General features: G+C 42.0%; 1 protein-coding gene across 2 annotated transcripts in view; it reads left to right on the plus strand.

Moving 5' to 3' along the window:
* Positions 1 to 14778, plus strand: part of TTC28 (tetratricopeptide repeat domain 28) — a 639226-nt gene that overhangs the window by 155653 nt on the left and 468795 nt on the right. The window contains exon 1 of one of the 2 annotated variants that reach the window (XM_040416539.1): positions 7965 to 8758. The exons of the other annotated variant lie outside the window; for it this stretch is intronic. Coding sequence (XP_040272473.1) covers positions 8732 to 8758 — 27 coding nt within the window. The 5' untranslated portion in view covers positions 7965 to 8731. Of the gene's footprint in view, positions 1 to 7964; positions 8759 to 14778 lie in introns of those variants that run through there. 2 annotated transcript variants of the gene reach the window in all.

Consider the following 14778-nt stretch of genomic DNA (forward strand, 5'->3'; position numbering starts at 1 on the left):
AATCGCCGCTGGCAGGCTGTAGATCCACTCGCTCACCTTCCGATCCTGTGAACGCGCGCGCCTGTGTGCGCGCGTTCACAGGAAATCTCACGTCTCGCGAGATGACGCATAGATGCGTGACTCTGCCTGGAGCTGCCGCCTCCAGGACGCGATCCTGCGTTAGGCGGTCCGTAGGCGGTTAAGGGATAGGCTTACATTTGAAATGCCAATACAATATGTCCTAAATATCTGATTTTGGGTCTCCAATGCACTGCATAAAATGTCCTGTTGTGGCCGTAACAAGACAACTCCCTTCCCCACCAAGCTTCACCATCCTTGTACCTGCGTGTGTTTCTCCATGTGTATGAAGTTCTTATGAAAATATAAATTCTTCCTTACTTAAAGAGGTTGTCCAACAAACAATATTCTGCATTTGTAAAAAACAGCATCTGAATATTTTTGTAATTGCAAATAAATTAAAATTTTGTATATCCACCTGCATTTTTATTTTTATTTTTTTTCTTCATTTTTTTTTTTTTTTCATATTTCCTTGTCTACCTTGCTGAGGTAGACGCACATGCTTAGTTCCATCCTTTGATTCCATCCTCCTGAGTTGTGATAGGGAAAGAGCTACAGAAGAAAGGACATGCCCCCTGAGCTGCAGCAGAAAGGATATGCCCCCTGTGCTGCCAGCTTCATATAAATGGAGCAGAGGAACTGGAACAATGAATAGGCAGAGTCCTGGATTAATGTTAGGTACAGGGCTGGTTCTAGCTTAGTTATAAAGAGACTGCCTTTTAATATTTGATGTCTGGTTTTCATTTTTTTTATATTAATCATGGGATAACCCCTTTAAGAGACACAGGAGTGTAGTGATATAGTAGATAAATACAAAATGATATTTTGCATAAAAAAATTCCCTAACTCACAATTCCTGTCTGTACTATCTGTGTTTTTGCCGTGTGCAGACTCTCCAGTGTATTCTGCTTCAGACTGCTCTTCCTTGCTTCCTTCTTATAAGAACTGAGAGGTAGAAACCTATCACAATCAGGAGGCAGAGGAGACAGGCTAAAGCTGCACAGCCAGCTACTCTCCTGTGCAAGAACATACAGTAAAAGAATGGCAGCTCAAAATCAGCCCTAAGTCCCGTGCATTTTCAGGATTGGTTGGGATCCCAGAAGTCGTATCCCTAGCAGTATGCCATCACTTGATAAGGTGGAATACAACTTTATTGTTGATCTGCTCAGTAAGTAGTATTTGTCCAAGCTGTAAGTTTTGTTTCGCACATGAAGGTTGCAGCTTGCCGCGGAGAATTCTTCATTTGCTTATTTAATGGCTCAGTGTCGGTAATAATGCTTATGGCTTTGAGACCAAGCCAGAAGAACGCATCCATGCTATTTTGTAGTACACATTATAGTGCTTAATGAAGATGAGATTGCAGATAGCACTTTACAAAATCATCACAAGTAGTTTTTTTCCTGGCTAGACAGTGCCTTCCGCTTTTATTGCTTATTATACTAATATGATCCTAACTTCAAGTTGACAGTCCAAAGCTATGATCTATTTCCTAGTGCAGGTTTTTCTGTACAATAATTACTGCTATATAGTGCTCTAATTTATTTTTATAGATAATTAGCTATTGTACAGCCATATCAGTTAAATCATGCTCTGTCTTTAAGTGAAAGGAGAAAACATATTAAGAAGCATAACTCGGGAAATGGGTGTTTATGACAGCCAACAAATTGTGACTGGAAAAAATGTGTAGGCACAGATAAGGGTCATGAGCTGTACCTGGGTAATGTGCATATACAAAAGGATATTTCATATTAATCATATATATCAGTACAGACATATGAGAAATTAACAGTCTTTCTTCTAGGCTGTTTATTAAGGCTTGTTCTAATACAGAATTTTATGTTAACGCCAAGTACTGTATTTAACTAAAAGGCAGTCTGCCTACATATTGATGCTTTGAGGAAGCAAGTCCTGGGTTACTTGTATATATAGAAGCATAGTATGGATGCATTTCTGCACTCATATTACGGCTGCAAGTCCCTGCCAATCCATGGGTCTAGCCGAACTGACACTTCATAGGCATCTGGCCATAGGACCTGGGTTTTACCATGTACATATATCCCTTTTCATTGTTTTCTCCATTGTTACCATGGCAAGTAAACTAACTATTAATTGGTTCTGGCATTAGTTCATGTAGTTCATGAAAATTGAGCAATTGCCTGAGATGCACCCAAAACATCTCTAGAGTACCAATATTTAAAGTGTATTACCTATCACCATTTTTTTTACTAAGAAACACTAATTTAAATAATATTGAGCATCTTCTAAGGTCAAGTTCACATGTTGTGGGAACATTCTTTTGAGCTTTTCTCTGCGTGTGGAAATACCAGTCTTCTGTTTTTTTAATAAAAAGAGAAGGTTAGGTAGATCTTGTGAGGGCAGAGACTTTGTTTTATCTGAAACCTGCGTTTAAAGGGTTATTCTCTTCTTAAAAATGAATAGTATATTCCATTGAATGGGATTTTACAGAATCCTATGCACAGATGGTGTCTAGGAGAGGCACTGTGCAGGGAAAGGGGATGCAGAACTAAATCAGCTTTGAGTCCTCTTCATTCTCAGGAGTAGTGTGGGTCCCAGTGTGTGGTGCCCCACTAATCATAAAGTGGTCATATGTTAATACTATTTCATCACTTTATAAGATGGGAATAACACTTTAATGATACAGTAGTACTCTATTTTTCCATGTAGGGGGTGTATATCTCACCCAGAATCCTTAGATGGGTGAGATAAAAGGAATCCAAGAAAACTGGGTTGTTTCAGCAAAGGGTAGTTATGAAATGGCGTCTAGATGTTGGTAGTGGGACTTGCCATTCCCTCCCCACACCAGTACACCACTTTTCCCTAGCCTGAGGGAAACCCAGGTATAGCTGCTGGCCTCACTACTGGGGGAATAAATACATGCCTGAAAGACTCATTCATAGACAGTGCCTAGAAGCTGCATGACCTATGGGCTGTATGACGCTGGATCGCCCTGTTAGTATTGAAGTACCTAGGTGAAGTGACCATTATACTATTGTGGACAAAGTCTGTCATCGCCGACCCTAACTGTGAGTACAGATCCCGACAATATATAGTGGTACAATATTAATTGGTTCCTGGAAACCAATTAATATTGTACCATTGTAACCATTGTAAATTGAGTAATTGGCTCCAAAGCCCCAAGATGTCATCCACGATAAGAGAAAATTAAGATTTAAGAAAAATAAGCAGATAACTAAGACAGATAAAACCAGTCCTTACATATAACAGTCAGGAATAGCTGCTAACTAGCAACTAATACAGCTATTTTACCAGACAAGTGGTTGAATCTGAGTCTGAGACATTGTATGTTGAGTCTAGTTTTAACTTACGATGGGTCAGAACAGACCATTGTATGTTGAAAATATTTTATCCTAACCCTAAAACCGGTGAATGGGTCTATATAAAATACATTACTACATGACAGCTTGCTGGGAAAAAAAAAGTAAATTAAGCTGAAAATACCAGGTTTGAACATAGACCTTTTTTGGGAAGGAGTATTGCTACATTACAGTCAGCATGTAGTGAAGTGCATTAACCACTTCTCATGAATTTTAATACAAATATGTCAGAAACTGTCTGGAAATGTACAACAGATTAAAAATTGGATATTGAAGTTGTAACTTCTGTGCTTCCGTAGTTTTGAGAGCATGTATTATGGATTAATAATGTTCAAATTCTCTGTTATGAAAAAAAACGCAGTAAAAAAAAAAACAACACATTTCAATAGACGTTTCCTACTGCATTATTCATTTGGAAGCTAGTAGGTTGGTAAGGGTGATAAAGATTGTGCCTGGACAAGAAAACACAGTGGTATGTGCTATAATCCATCCACAGTGAAAGCAGTCATTCAGATAGAAAGAGATTGCTTACCAGGGGTTCTTGTATCAGAGTAAATATTTTATACTTGCGCAGTATCTCTGCCTTCCTGTCATTTGCCAGACTAGATTGTCCAATTATGCCCCTTTTATCTGAATATAGTGTGACTGGTTTTCAGCCATGTAGATCCAGACTCCTATGATATACACAGAAATGCCAATGTGACTGCAGTAGAAAAAAGGGGCAAAGATAGATGTGGCATTTATTATAATTACAGACAATAACTTCATTTATAAAGAGCTTGTGTGACATCAGCCATAATTGAGGCACAGTCAAGGGATGGTGTAAAATAACAAAATAGTCATTACTTATTTGTTGAATCGTCCACTGCTCCAGCGCCGTTGTTCTGGTTCTTCATGATGGCCTTTACTTAAAGAGCTGCAGTGCTGACTTTATGTCGACAGCACAAGACCACGGTAGCCAATCACTGGCCTCAACAGTGTAATGTTGAGGCCAGTGATTGGCTGTGGCAGTCACATTTTGCTGATAAAAAAAGCAAAAAAAACAACAAAAAAAACCCATCTACAATTGTTTTATTTCCTTCAATTAATGGGTGCCCTGTAGACCACTGGCTGCTGCAAGGGAAATGTGTGGGGTCACAGCTTCTTCTGGTGAAAGCAGGGTAGGGATGGGCAACTGTTGCAAAACTACAACTCCCAGCATGCCCAGACTGTCTACAACTATCAGTCTACAGCAGGGCATGGTGGGAGCTGTAGTTTTACAACAGCTGGAGGGCCGCAGGTTGGCCATCCCTGACCTGGGGTTTAGGCTGGCAGACCCCCTGCAATAAGAAAAGTTGTCGGCCTAATGAGACGACCCTTTAATAAGGGATGAGTCCGTTCCAAGTAAGTAGAGGCATGTCAGAAACTACTTTCGCAAATGCCCTGCTTTTCAGACCCTTGCAGATGAAAGTATACTCCATTCCAGGTCATTACGAATATTTGCATTCACTCTAAGGGTCCATTCACACGTCCGTGAAAGTGTCCGCACCCGTTCCGCAATTCTGTGGAACGGGTGTGGACCCATTCATTCTCTATGGGGCAGGAATGGATGCGGACAGCACACAGTGTGCTGTCCGCATCTGCATTTCCGGAGCGTGCCCCCGATCTTCTGGTCTGCGGCGCCGGAAAAAAATTTAACATGTCCTATTCTTGTCCGCAATTGTGGACAACAATAGGCAGTTCTATGGGGGTGCCAGCCGGATGTATTGCGGATCCGCAATACACTACGGACGTGTGAATGGACCCTAAGGCCCAGACTCCAGTTGAAGTCTGTTCCACCTAAGCAGTTACTCGGCAATGCATATTAAAGGGAATGTGTCATCAGAGTTTTTGTTTAATTTTTTTTTTTTTATGCCATTTGCTGCAGAGACAACCCCTTTAACACTTTAATACCGTATAAAGGTGGCATAGTCTTTTTGCATTATCATCGGATCTATCTAGATCAGTGTCAGACTGGGGTGCCTAGGGCCCACCATACGGATACATTCAAATTTAACCTGCTCACACAGCCGCAAGATGCCACCAGATAATTGAATTTTGGGGTCCCTGCAGCAACTTTGAGAAGGTAGGTCCTGAGGAAAGGATACTGTCTATAACGATAAACTGGGGAGTTTCTTTAATAATCTATTGAGTTTTTCATATAACCATAGGCTGGTAGAGGAGCTGTACATTGAATATACAGTTGCAAGAAAAAGTATGTGAACCCTTTGGAATGATATGGATTTCTGCACAAATTGGTCATAAAATGTGATCTGATCTTCATCTAAGTCACAACAATAGACAATCACAGTCTGCTTAAACTAATAACACACAAAGAATTAAATGTTACCATGTTTTTATTGAACACACCATGTAAACATTCACAATGCAGGTGGAAAAAGTATGTGAACCCCTAGACTAATGACATCTCCAAGAGCTAATTGGAATAAGGTGTCAGCCAACTGGAGTCCAATCAATGAGATGAGATTGGAGGTGTTGGTTACAGCTGCCCTGCCCTATAAAAAAACACACACCAGTTCTGGGTTTGCTTTTCACAAGAAGCATTGCCTGATGTGAATGATGCCTCGCACAAAAGAGCTCTCAGAAGACCTACGATTAAGAATTGTTGACTTGCATAAAGCTGGAAAGGGTTATAAAAGTATCTCCAAAAGCCTTGCTGTTCATCAGTCCACGGTAAAGCAAATTGTCTATAAATGGAGAAAGTTCAGCACTGCTGCTACTCTCCCTAGGAGTGGCCGTCCTGTAAAGATGACTGCAAGAGCACAGCGCAGACTGCTCAATGAGGTGAAGAAGAATCCTAGAGTGTCAGCTAAAGACTTACAAAAGTCTCTGGCATATGCTAACATCCCTGTTAGCGAATCTGCGATACGTAAAACACTAAACAAGAATGGATTTTATGGGAGGATACCACAGAGGAAGCCACTGCTGTCCAAAAAAAAAAACATTACTGCACGTTTACAGCTTGCACAAGAGCACCTGGATGTTCCACAACAGTACTGGCAAAATATTCTGTGGACATATGAAACCAAAGTTGAGTTGTTTGGATGAAGCACACAACACTATGTGTGGAGAAAAAGAGGCACAGCACACCAACATCAAAACCTTGTCCCAACTGTGAAGTATGGTGGTGGGGGCATCATGGTTTGGGGCTGCTTTGCTGAGTTAGGGCCTGGACGGATTGCCATCATTGAAGGAAAAATGAATTCCCAAGTTTATCAAGACATTTTGCAGGAGAACTTAAGGCCATCTGTCCACCAGCTGAAGCTCAACAGAAGATGGGTGTTGCAACAGGACAACGACCCAAAGCATAGAAATAAATCAACAACAGAATGGCTTGAACAGAAGAAAATACGCCTTCTGGAGTGGCCCAGTCAGAGTCCTGACCTCAACCCGATTGAGATGCTGTGGACATGACCTTCAGAAAGCGATTCACACCAGACATCCCAAGAATATTGCTGAACTGAAACAGTTCTGTAAAGAGGAATGGTCAAGAATTACTCCTGACCGTTGTGCACGTCTGATCTGCAACTACAGGAAACGTTTGGTTAAAGTTATTGCTGCCAAAGGAGGTTCAACCAGTTATTAAATCCAAGGGTTCACATACTTTTTCTACCTGCACTGTGATTGTTTACATGGTGTGTTCAATAAAAACATGGTAACATTTAATTCTTTGTGTGTTATTAGTTTAAGCAGACTGTGATTGTCTATTGTTGTGACTTAGATGAAGATCAGATCACATTTTATGACCAATTTGTGCAGAAATCCATATAATTCCAAAGGGTTCACATACTTTTTCTTGCAACTGTATGTATGTAGTGCAGTATGTCTACTGTGTTATGTGCCCCTTGTGCAGGAGGTGGGAGACTAGGGGCCCACCGGGGGATTCACATGTACCGCAGTGGGCTTGTCCAGGCCTGATCTATATTATACGTAAAGATTCATTAGGTGCTCCCGTTTAGACCTGCACCCTTGCAGATCACTACTGCCTCAGCGATGCCACCTCTCAGTTGCATTTGGCTCCCATCTTCCCAGATTCTGTTTGGGAATGAGCATCTGATGTCACTGTGTCATTGATTTATATAATAACTGATTGCAGGGAATTTTTATTTTCTTAAGATTTTGAGTTCCTTTCCTAATCATTTTGTGGTAAAAGTGCCCTGCTATAAATGTCTTCAGACCCTGGGTAAGGTGTTTCGTCAGCAGTAATAGGAATATTAGCATGCTCAGACTTAATTACTCGCTTGCACTATGGTATGGCTTCAGCGTAGCCACATTTTACTTGGGAAAGAACAATTTATTTGCTTTGTTAAAGCAGACATTTCCTACTGCAGATCTGTATGCTTTTGCACAGTGGGATCACAGGGTAAATGAAAGCAGATATTGTACCTAGTAGTAGCTGATCTGACTAGCAGTAAGACCCTGCAGGCTGCTGCAATGTCTTGAACAGAACAGTGCGGGCTCTGCATATACTAGAAGGGAAGGAAGTCATTAGTGTAGAGGAGTACATTTTGTTGCTGTTGCAGGATTTCCTTCCAGCATTTCCCAAGTAAAATTCCCTGTTTTTTGGGAGATTTGTTTTTGTTTCTGTTTTCAATGTATTAAGCCGCGTGAATTGTTCACGCAGAACCTTTCCTGAAACATTTCTACAAATTGAAGACATCAGTGGAGCCCGATTTTCTTTTCCTCTTATGGAACTGTATCCTGGAATGTACTTTTTTGGGGGAGAAAGATGCAAGGAGACGGCTGGAAACCTTCGCCTGTAACTGCAGAGCACTCAGAGGATAGTGGATTTTAAGGAGAGAAAGCGGAGAGGTATTTGCAACATGACAAAATCAGATCTCTGCTGTGCAGCCTGAGAGTACAGGACACTTCCAGATCTTGGATTGCAGATGTGAGCATTTATGACAAAAGAGAATTGACAAAAAAAAATAAGATAACCCCTTTTCTGCCACCTTTTCGTAACACCATGAAGCATTGGATTTTCTATTTCTCCCCAAGTTCTTCTACTTCAGATAACTGATTTTGCTGATTCTCCTTTTCTTTCTCATTTTTTTTTTAATTTCATTTTTTTTCCCCCGTTGGATTTGCTTTTACGGGGCTGGAATCGAATTTGTTTTTTCTGCTCTTTGTGTTTTTTTTTTCCTTGCGATTATGTTCCAAAAAAGTAAATATGCAACATATTTAAAGGGGCAGGAAGCATGACTATCAGCGGCTGGAGAATTCCCACGTTTACAAGTATCTCTCACATCTCTTGATGCTCAACCTTTTTACGTACAAATATGATGAAATGGCAGCCCAGGAAGAAGGTAAGTAGAGGGACTGAAGAGACAGTCTCCATCTCTCTTTCCTATGCTGGCAGTGTCGCTTTAGTTGTAGATACTTGTCACATATGGATGACAAATTCTTTCATTGCAGCACTAAGCCCCGCAGTTAACTTTTGTGCATTTTTTATTTCGCTGCTTGTGGAAATCTATGCTCGTGAAATTTTCTGCGTAATATCAGTCTAATCCGTGTTATGCTCAGGGGTTGAGAAGGGGCGTCCAACTGCTGTTTCTACCAAAGTATCTCACAGTAAGAAGACCTAATCAGAGGCGGATTACATGTAATTCTTACCGGCACTGGCTTCTATTTCTTTTTACGGTAAAAATTACAGAATAGAAAACTTTTGAGACACAATCCATATCATTACTCAAAATGGTCCAGTCATTTTACAGCAGGGACAAAACCCCTCTTCCCGTGTCCGAACAGGAAATCCGTCCTTAACCTGTTATTTGCTTACGTATCCCAGCAAGAAAGCGCTGCCTTCTGGAGAGCCAACTGTGCCCTCTGTAATGCACAGAGACCTTTCTTATTGTGCACTAATCCTCCATGATAAAAGAGGGGCTGCGCAGTGGCTGTGCCTACTTGTGGATGTTTAGGACTTTTGTTGCCCTTGTGTGTTTTGGGCTTTCTGCAGCTTTATACATTAGGACAATACACGGGGATCCAGCGCTGAAGTGTTTATTAACTCTTTTTTTAAGGGCAAGAGCTGAAGCAGTTAATGTGTCTTTTTCTTGGAGAGTTTCTCCCGGGGCCCACTGGGGGGCGAGCAGCAGATGTAACAATGGAACATATGTTTTCCTAATAGATCTAAAGCAAATAGTAGCATGACTAACACTTTTGGCTTACATACCAGCGCTGGAAAAAAGGTTAAATGTCTGCTTGAAAGATGCTTACTTTGTTAAGCATATTCTGTGTTATGATGGTTTGAAACCGACTATGTGAGTGGTGCAAAAGCAATCAGTGGCCCCTGCGTTTTCGAAATGCTCTTTTGATTTGTGCCTGCAGTGGAAAGATATAGTATATCGAGGCTGACCACAAATATAGGTTGTAGATGATGAAATAGCCCTTGGCTCCTACTGCTGACTAGAAGTGTATTGCATAGCAGCCTTTTGCAATAAAGCCCCCTGACCTCAAGAGGCCTGTTCATTCTCCTCTGGAAAATCTGCCGGAAAAAAGTAATATTAATTAAAGGCCTTTTTTTTTTTCAAGGGTTAGAAAAAGTCATCCGTAGCACGATTCTCTGTTAATTAGGGAAAAAGCGAGAGATTCCACTGCTGCAGTGGTATAAGATAGCGTGCAGCTTGTTGCTACTGTCATTGCTACACGGTTATTACTCTTATGTTTCATATGAGATTTGATGAATGATATTTCAAATGGCATTTACATATTTTTCAGTAATGCAATGCAAGCATGGTTAATTGCCTTATGAATTAGTAATTCCATAGCTAATGAATGTTGGTTGGTAATAAGCACCATCTATGCTATTCTACTTATGCAAAGCTACAGTTCATCATAATGGAAGTACATGACTATCTAGAATGTCTTGTGACTTCCTCCATTCATTCGACTGAAGTGAAGAAACACTCTTAGGCCTCATGCACACGACCGTTGTTGTGTTCCGTTCCGCAAAATGGGGTTCCGTTGTTCCGTGATCCGTTTTTGTTTCCGTGTGTCTTCCTTTATTTTTGGAGGATCACCAGACATAAAGGAAAGTAAAAAAAAATCTAAGACAGGTTTGCCATGCAAATGATAGGAAAAAAATGGACGCGGACGACAATCTTGTGTGCCTCCGTGTTTTTTAGCGGTCCCATTGACTTGAAAGGGTCCGCGAACCGTTTTCCGTGAAAATAATAGGACATGTTGTTATATTTTTTTAACGGACTGGAACCACGGATCACGGACGCGGATGACAAACGGTGCATTGGCTGAGTTTTCAACGGACCCATTGAAAGTCAATGGGTCTGCAGAAAATCACGAAAAACGGCACAACGGACACGGAATAAAACAACGGTCGTGTGCATGAGGCCTTAGGCTAAAATCTTTCTTCCAGGTAATGCAATAAAGATGAACTCTTGACATGGTATTGTGTTCCTTTGCTTTAGACTTCTTTCACACTAGCATTTTTTGCAGATCCGTCATGGATCTGCAAAAACGCTTCCGTTACAATAATACAACCGCATGCTTCCGTCATGAACGGATCCGGTTGTATTATGTCTTCTATAGCCATGACGGATCCGTCTTGAACACCATTAAAAGTCAATGGGGGACGGATCCGTTTTCTATTGTGCCAGGTTGTGTCAGAGAAAACGGATCGTTTGGCTCCGCTTTATCAGGTGGACAGCAAAACGCTGCAGGCAGCGTTTTGGTGTCTGCCTCCAGAGTGGCTTGGTGACTGAACGGAGCCAAACTGATGCATTCTGAGCGGATCCTTTTCCATTCAGAATGCATTAGGGCAAAACTGATCTGTTTTGGACCGCTTGTGAGAGCCCTGAACGGATCTCACAAACGGAAATCCAAAACGCTAGTGTGAAAGTAGCCTTACCTGGCAGTGCTTGCATTTGTTCCCTGATTCTCGACGACAATGTCATGGGTTTAGCGTAAAAAAAATGTAGAGGGTGTCAGACTTGTGGGGTGTCAGCCTTTTACCCCTGTGCATAAGCCCCCATGCTATGCTGGACATCTGTCGTTAATCGTTGCGATATAAACAGGCAACTTTCATACCATCAGGCTAGTATTAGATCAGAGTTGGGATGGATGGTGGCTTTGGGTTCTTCCTTGGTCCACCATAGGTTTAACAGAATTGACATTTGTTACATTTACTGTGTCCTCATCCATATGGATACATTATCTTCCATAAGTTTTTCCAGGTGACTTGTCTGGTTTGGCGGCGTCATGTGTAATGATATCCAACTTTTTAGATTAGTTTTGCAAACATGTGAATTATGGTGAAGTGAAAGCTACAGTAGGTTCCACCTGCATGTGCAGACCACACATACTATCCACCATCTACAGTGGTGTGCCAGACATGAATGCAATACATATTCATGACACAGAGGCAAGGTATAATAATCTGCGCTTATGTAGCCTCGTGTTTCAAGGAGTGAGATAGAGTGAACACTTGTGCATTATTAAAGCTGATCCTGTTCCTACACTGGCCTGTTTATAGAGATTCCAAACAACCGAGGCTTTGTGCCTGTCTTCACAGCTCTTGTGATGAAGAGGAAGAAGTACTGAATGACATGTAGTTAAAAAGGATCATAGAGGTTACAGACTTCATAAACTTCTTATTGTCAGCACAGGACATCTATAGCATGACAGGCTACAGCACTTTTACCAGGTTCTTTGTGTTTTATAAAGACCTTTGTGTGTATAGGGAGTAATCAATCCAATTTACTTATTACATACGTTTCTCCTTATGATACAACAGAAATGATGGTCCAAAAGAGCTACAAAATACTCACCTTTTAAAGGGCTTCTGTCACCCTAAAACCCTTTTTTTTTTTTTTTTTGGGCTTGTTAAAATCCTTATTTAACTACTATTCCCTATATAGGGATCTTTCCTTTGTCTGTGGCTTATTTTCCTTAAAAAACGATCTTTTAAAATAGGCAAATCACTTCACTACCAGCAAGTAGGGCGTCTACTTGCTGGTAGCCGGCGCAAAAATCCGCCCCCTCCTCCTGTTGATTGACAGGGCCAGCGAGCGCTCTCCTCCTCCGGCTGGCCCTGTCATCATTTCAAATCCTGCGCCTGTCTTCATTTGGCGCAGGCGCTCTGAGAGAAGGAGGCTCGCCTCCTCAGCACTCCCTCAGTGCGCCTGCGCCGATGACATCACCGAAAGAGAAGACGTCATCGGCGCAGGCGCACTGAGGGAGTGCTGAGGAGGCGAGCCTCCTTCTCTCAGAGCGCCTGCGCCGAATGAAGACAGGCACGGGATTTGAAATGATGACAGCGCTCGCTGGCCCTGTCAATCAACAGGAGGAGGGGGGCGGTTTTTTGCGCCGGCTACCAGCAAGTAGACGCCCTACTTGCTGGTAGTGAAGCGATTTGCATATTTTAAAAGATCGATTTTTAAGGAAAAGAAGCCACAGACAAAGGTAAGAGCCCTATATAGGGAATAGTAGTTAAATAAGGATTTTAAAGAGGACCATTCCCTAGTTTAAAAACTAAAAACTAACTATATCAGTGGGCAGAGCGGCGCCCAGGGGTCCCCCTGCACTTACTAGTATGTCTGGGCGCCGCTCCGTTCGCCCGGTATAGGCTCCGGTGTCTGCAGCTCCCTCTGTTGTACTGGGCAGAGTTTTTGTATTAGGGTTGTCCCTTGCTGCAGCTCTGGCCAATCGTAGCGCACAGCTCATAGCCTGGGACTCCAGGTTTGATATGGTGGAAGTCAGATCTTTGTAAAATACTTGTGAAGGCATAACATTGTTAGTCAAGGAAGGAAATTCAGTGGTGACTGTTTGTAACAATGAAGAGTTGCAGGTAAAAAAAAATGAGGGCAACAAAAAAAAAAGAAAAAATGCGCCGCACAGAAGCCGTCATTCGGCGAGTTTTTGTGCTGTACTGCCTCTGCCGAACAGTGAAGTGAATGAGCAATCTTGAGACTTTGGGAGACTCCAGGGCCAGGCATGGGTACGTCTAAACTGCTTGACCCTTTCCATCAAAGTGGTGAGGGTGCGGCTGGGAAGGAAACGAAGCAGAGTCTCAGGTCCAGCTGGGCCACCAATGGGAGTAGGACCAACAACCAATAGAATGTCTTTACAAGCACACATCTGGCATGTAAGATGGTTTCATAGCAAGCTATGTGGTGACAGCTTCCCTTTAAAGTCAGTGAGGGTGCCAGTCTTGATCTTCCTGCACTGGCATGAGATGCGCCTAATATATTAGGAGGCAGAGAGCAGACTTCAGTTATAACTTCCGCCAGTTTCTGGTGAAAGTTATAGTAAATCCAGTAGGCCGCGCAAAGCCCCACAAATTATGGCGCACTTATGGCAGTCTGCAACTTTATTTACTCCACTATTGTGACGTAAATACATTAATAAATTTTCCCCAATGGGTCAATTCACATAAGTGAATTCTGCTCCACTTTGCCCCCAAGACTCATTCAATGAATTGCTTGGGTCTGAGAGGCAAGCGGGTAGCGTCTGTCTGCATGGGTATGCAGGTAATTAGTACCTGAAGAAGGGGATTTTAGCCCTGAAACGCGTTGTTCCGCTTGCTCAATTAAAAAATCCTGCATCTTAACCAAACCACTGGGTGGTCCTTGCGTGGTGGGACATTCTTCCTCGCTGAATTCAGCCCTAGACTGCCAAAAATGTTTGTAAGCCATCAGATCACCAAACTGTAATTTCTCTAACACCAGCCTGACCTTACTACATGTCAGTGTCACAAGCTGACAATGTCTTTCCTCCACATCATACACACATATACTGTACAGTAAGCTTTCTCCAATATCCCCAAACTAGACATTGCTTGCTGCCAGATCTATAACTCCTGTTCATCTTATAGTCTGAATTGATCATGTTTCCCATTCTCCGTCTTCATGTTCAGCTGATTCCTCTGGTAGGTCACCTTGTCTATGTCTTTTAGCTAGCCAGTGCTCATGATGAAGACCATAATGTCCCCACTTATATGCTTCATCCAGGCTTATGTATTTCCAGAGCTTTTCTCCTATCACTTCTAGGGAGCAGTGGTCCATGCATATTCATCATAGTGAATTGCCACGTGTCTCTGTTATTGCTACTGCCCCAGAAAAGGCTGAGGTTACAGTCATCTACCAAGGACTTTGTAGATTAACTCCTTCTTTTACATGGGTCTTCTAATTAATTTTTTCCAGTCTCTTGCCAGATCTGCTTTTATTGAATAGCTTCTTTTTTTTTTTTAAGAGAAAAGAAATGTAGCACTTTTAATGAGGTGTTACCTAACTAGGGGGTGATAATGCATGCCTGCTAGAAAAATGTGATCCTGCTAATTACTAGAAAACTTATTGTGATGTCTTTGTCAGTC

This window comes from Bufo bufo, chromosome 2, assembly GCF_905171765.1.
Source record: "Bufo bufo chromosome 2, aBufBuf1.1, whole genome shotgun sequence".
In the NCBI taxonomy this organism is placed as follows: Eukaryota; Metazoa; Chordata; class Amphibia; order Anura; family Bufonidae; genus Bufo; species Bufo bufo.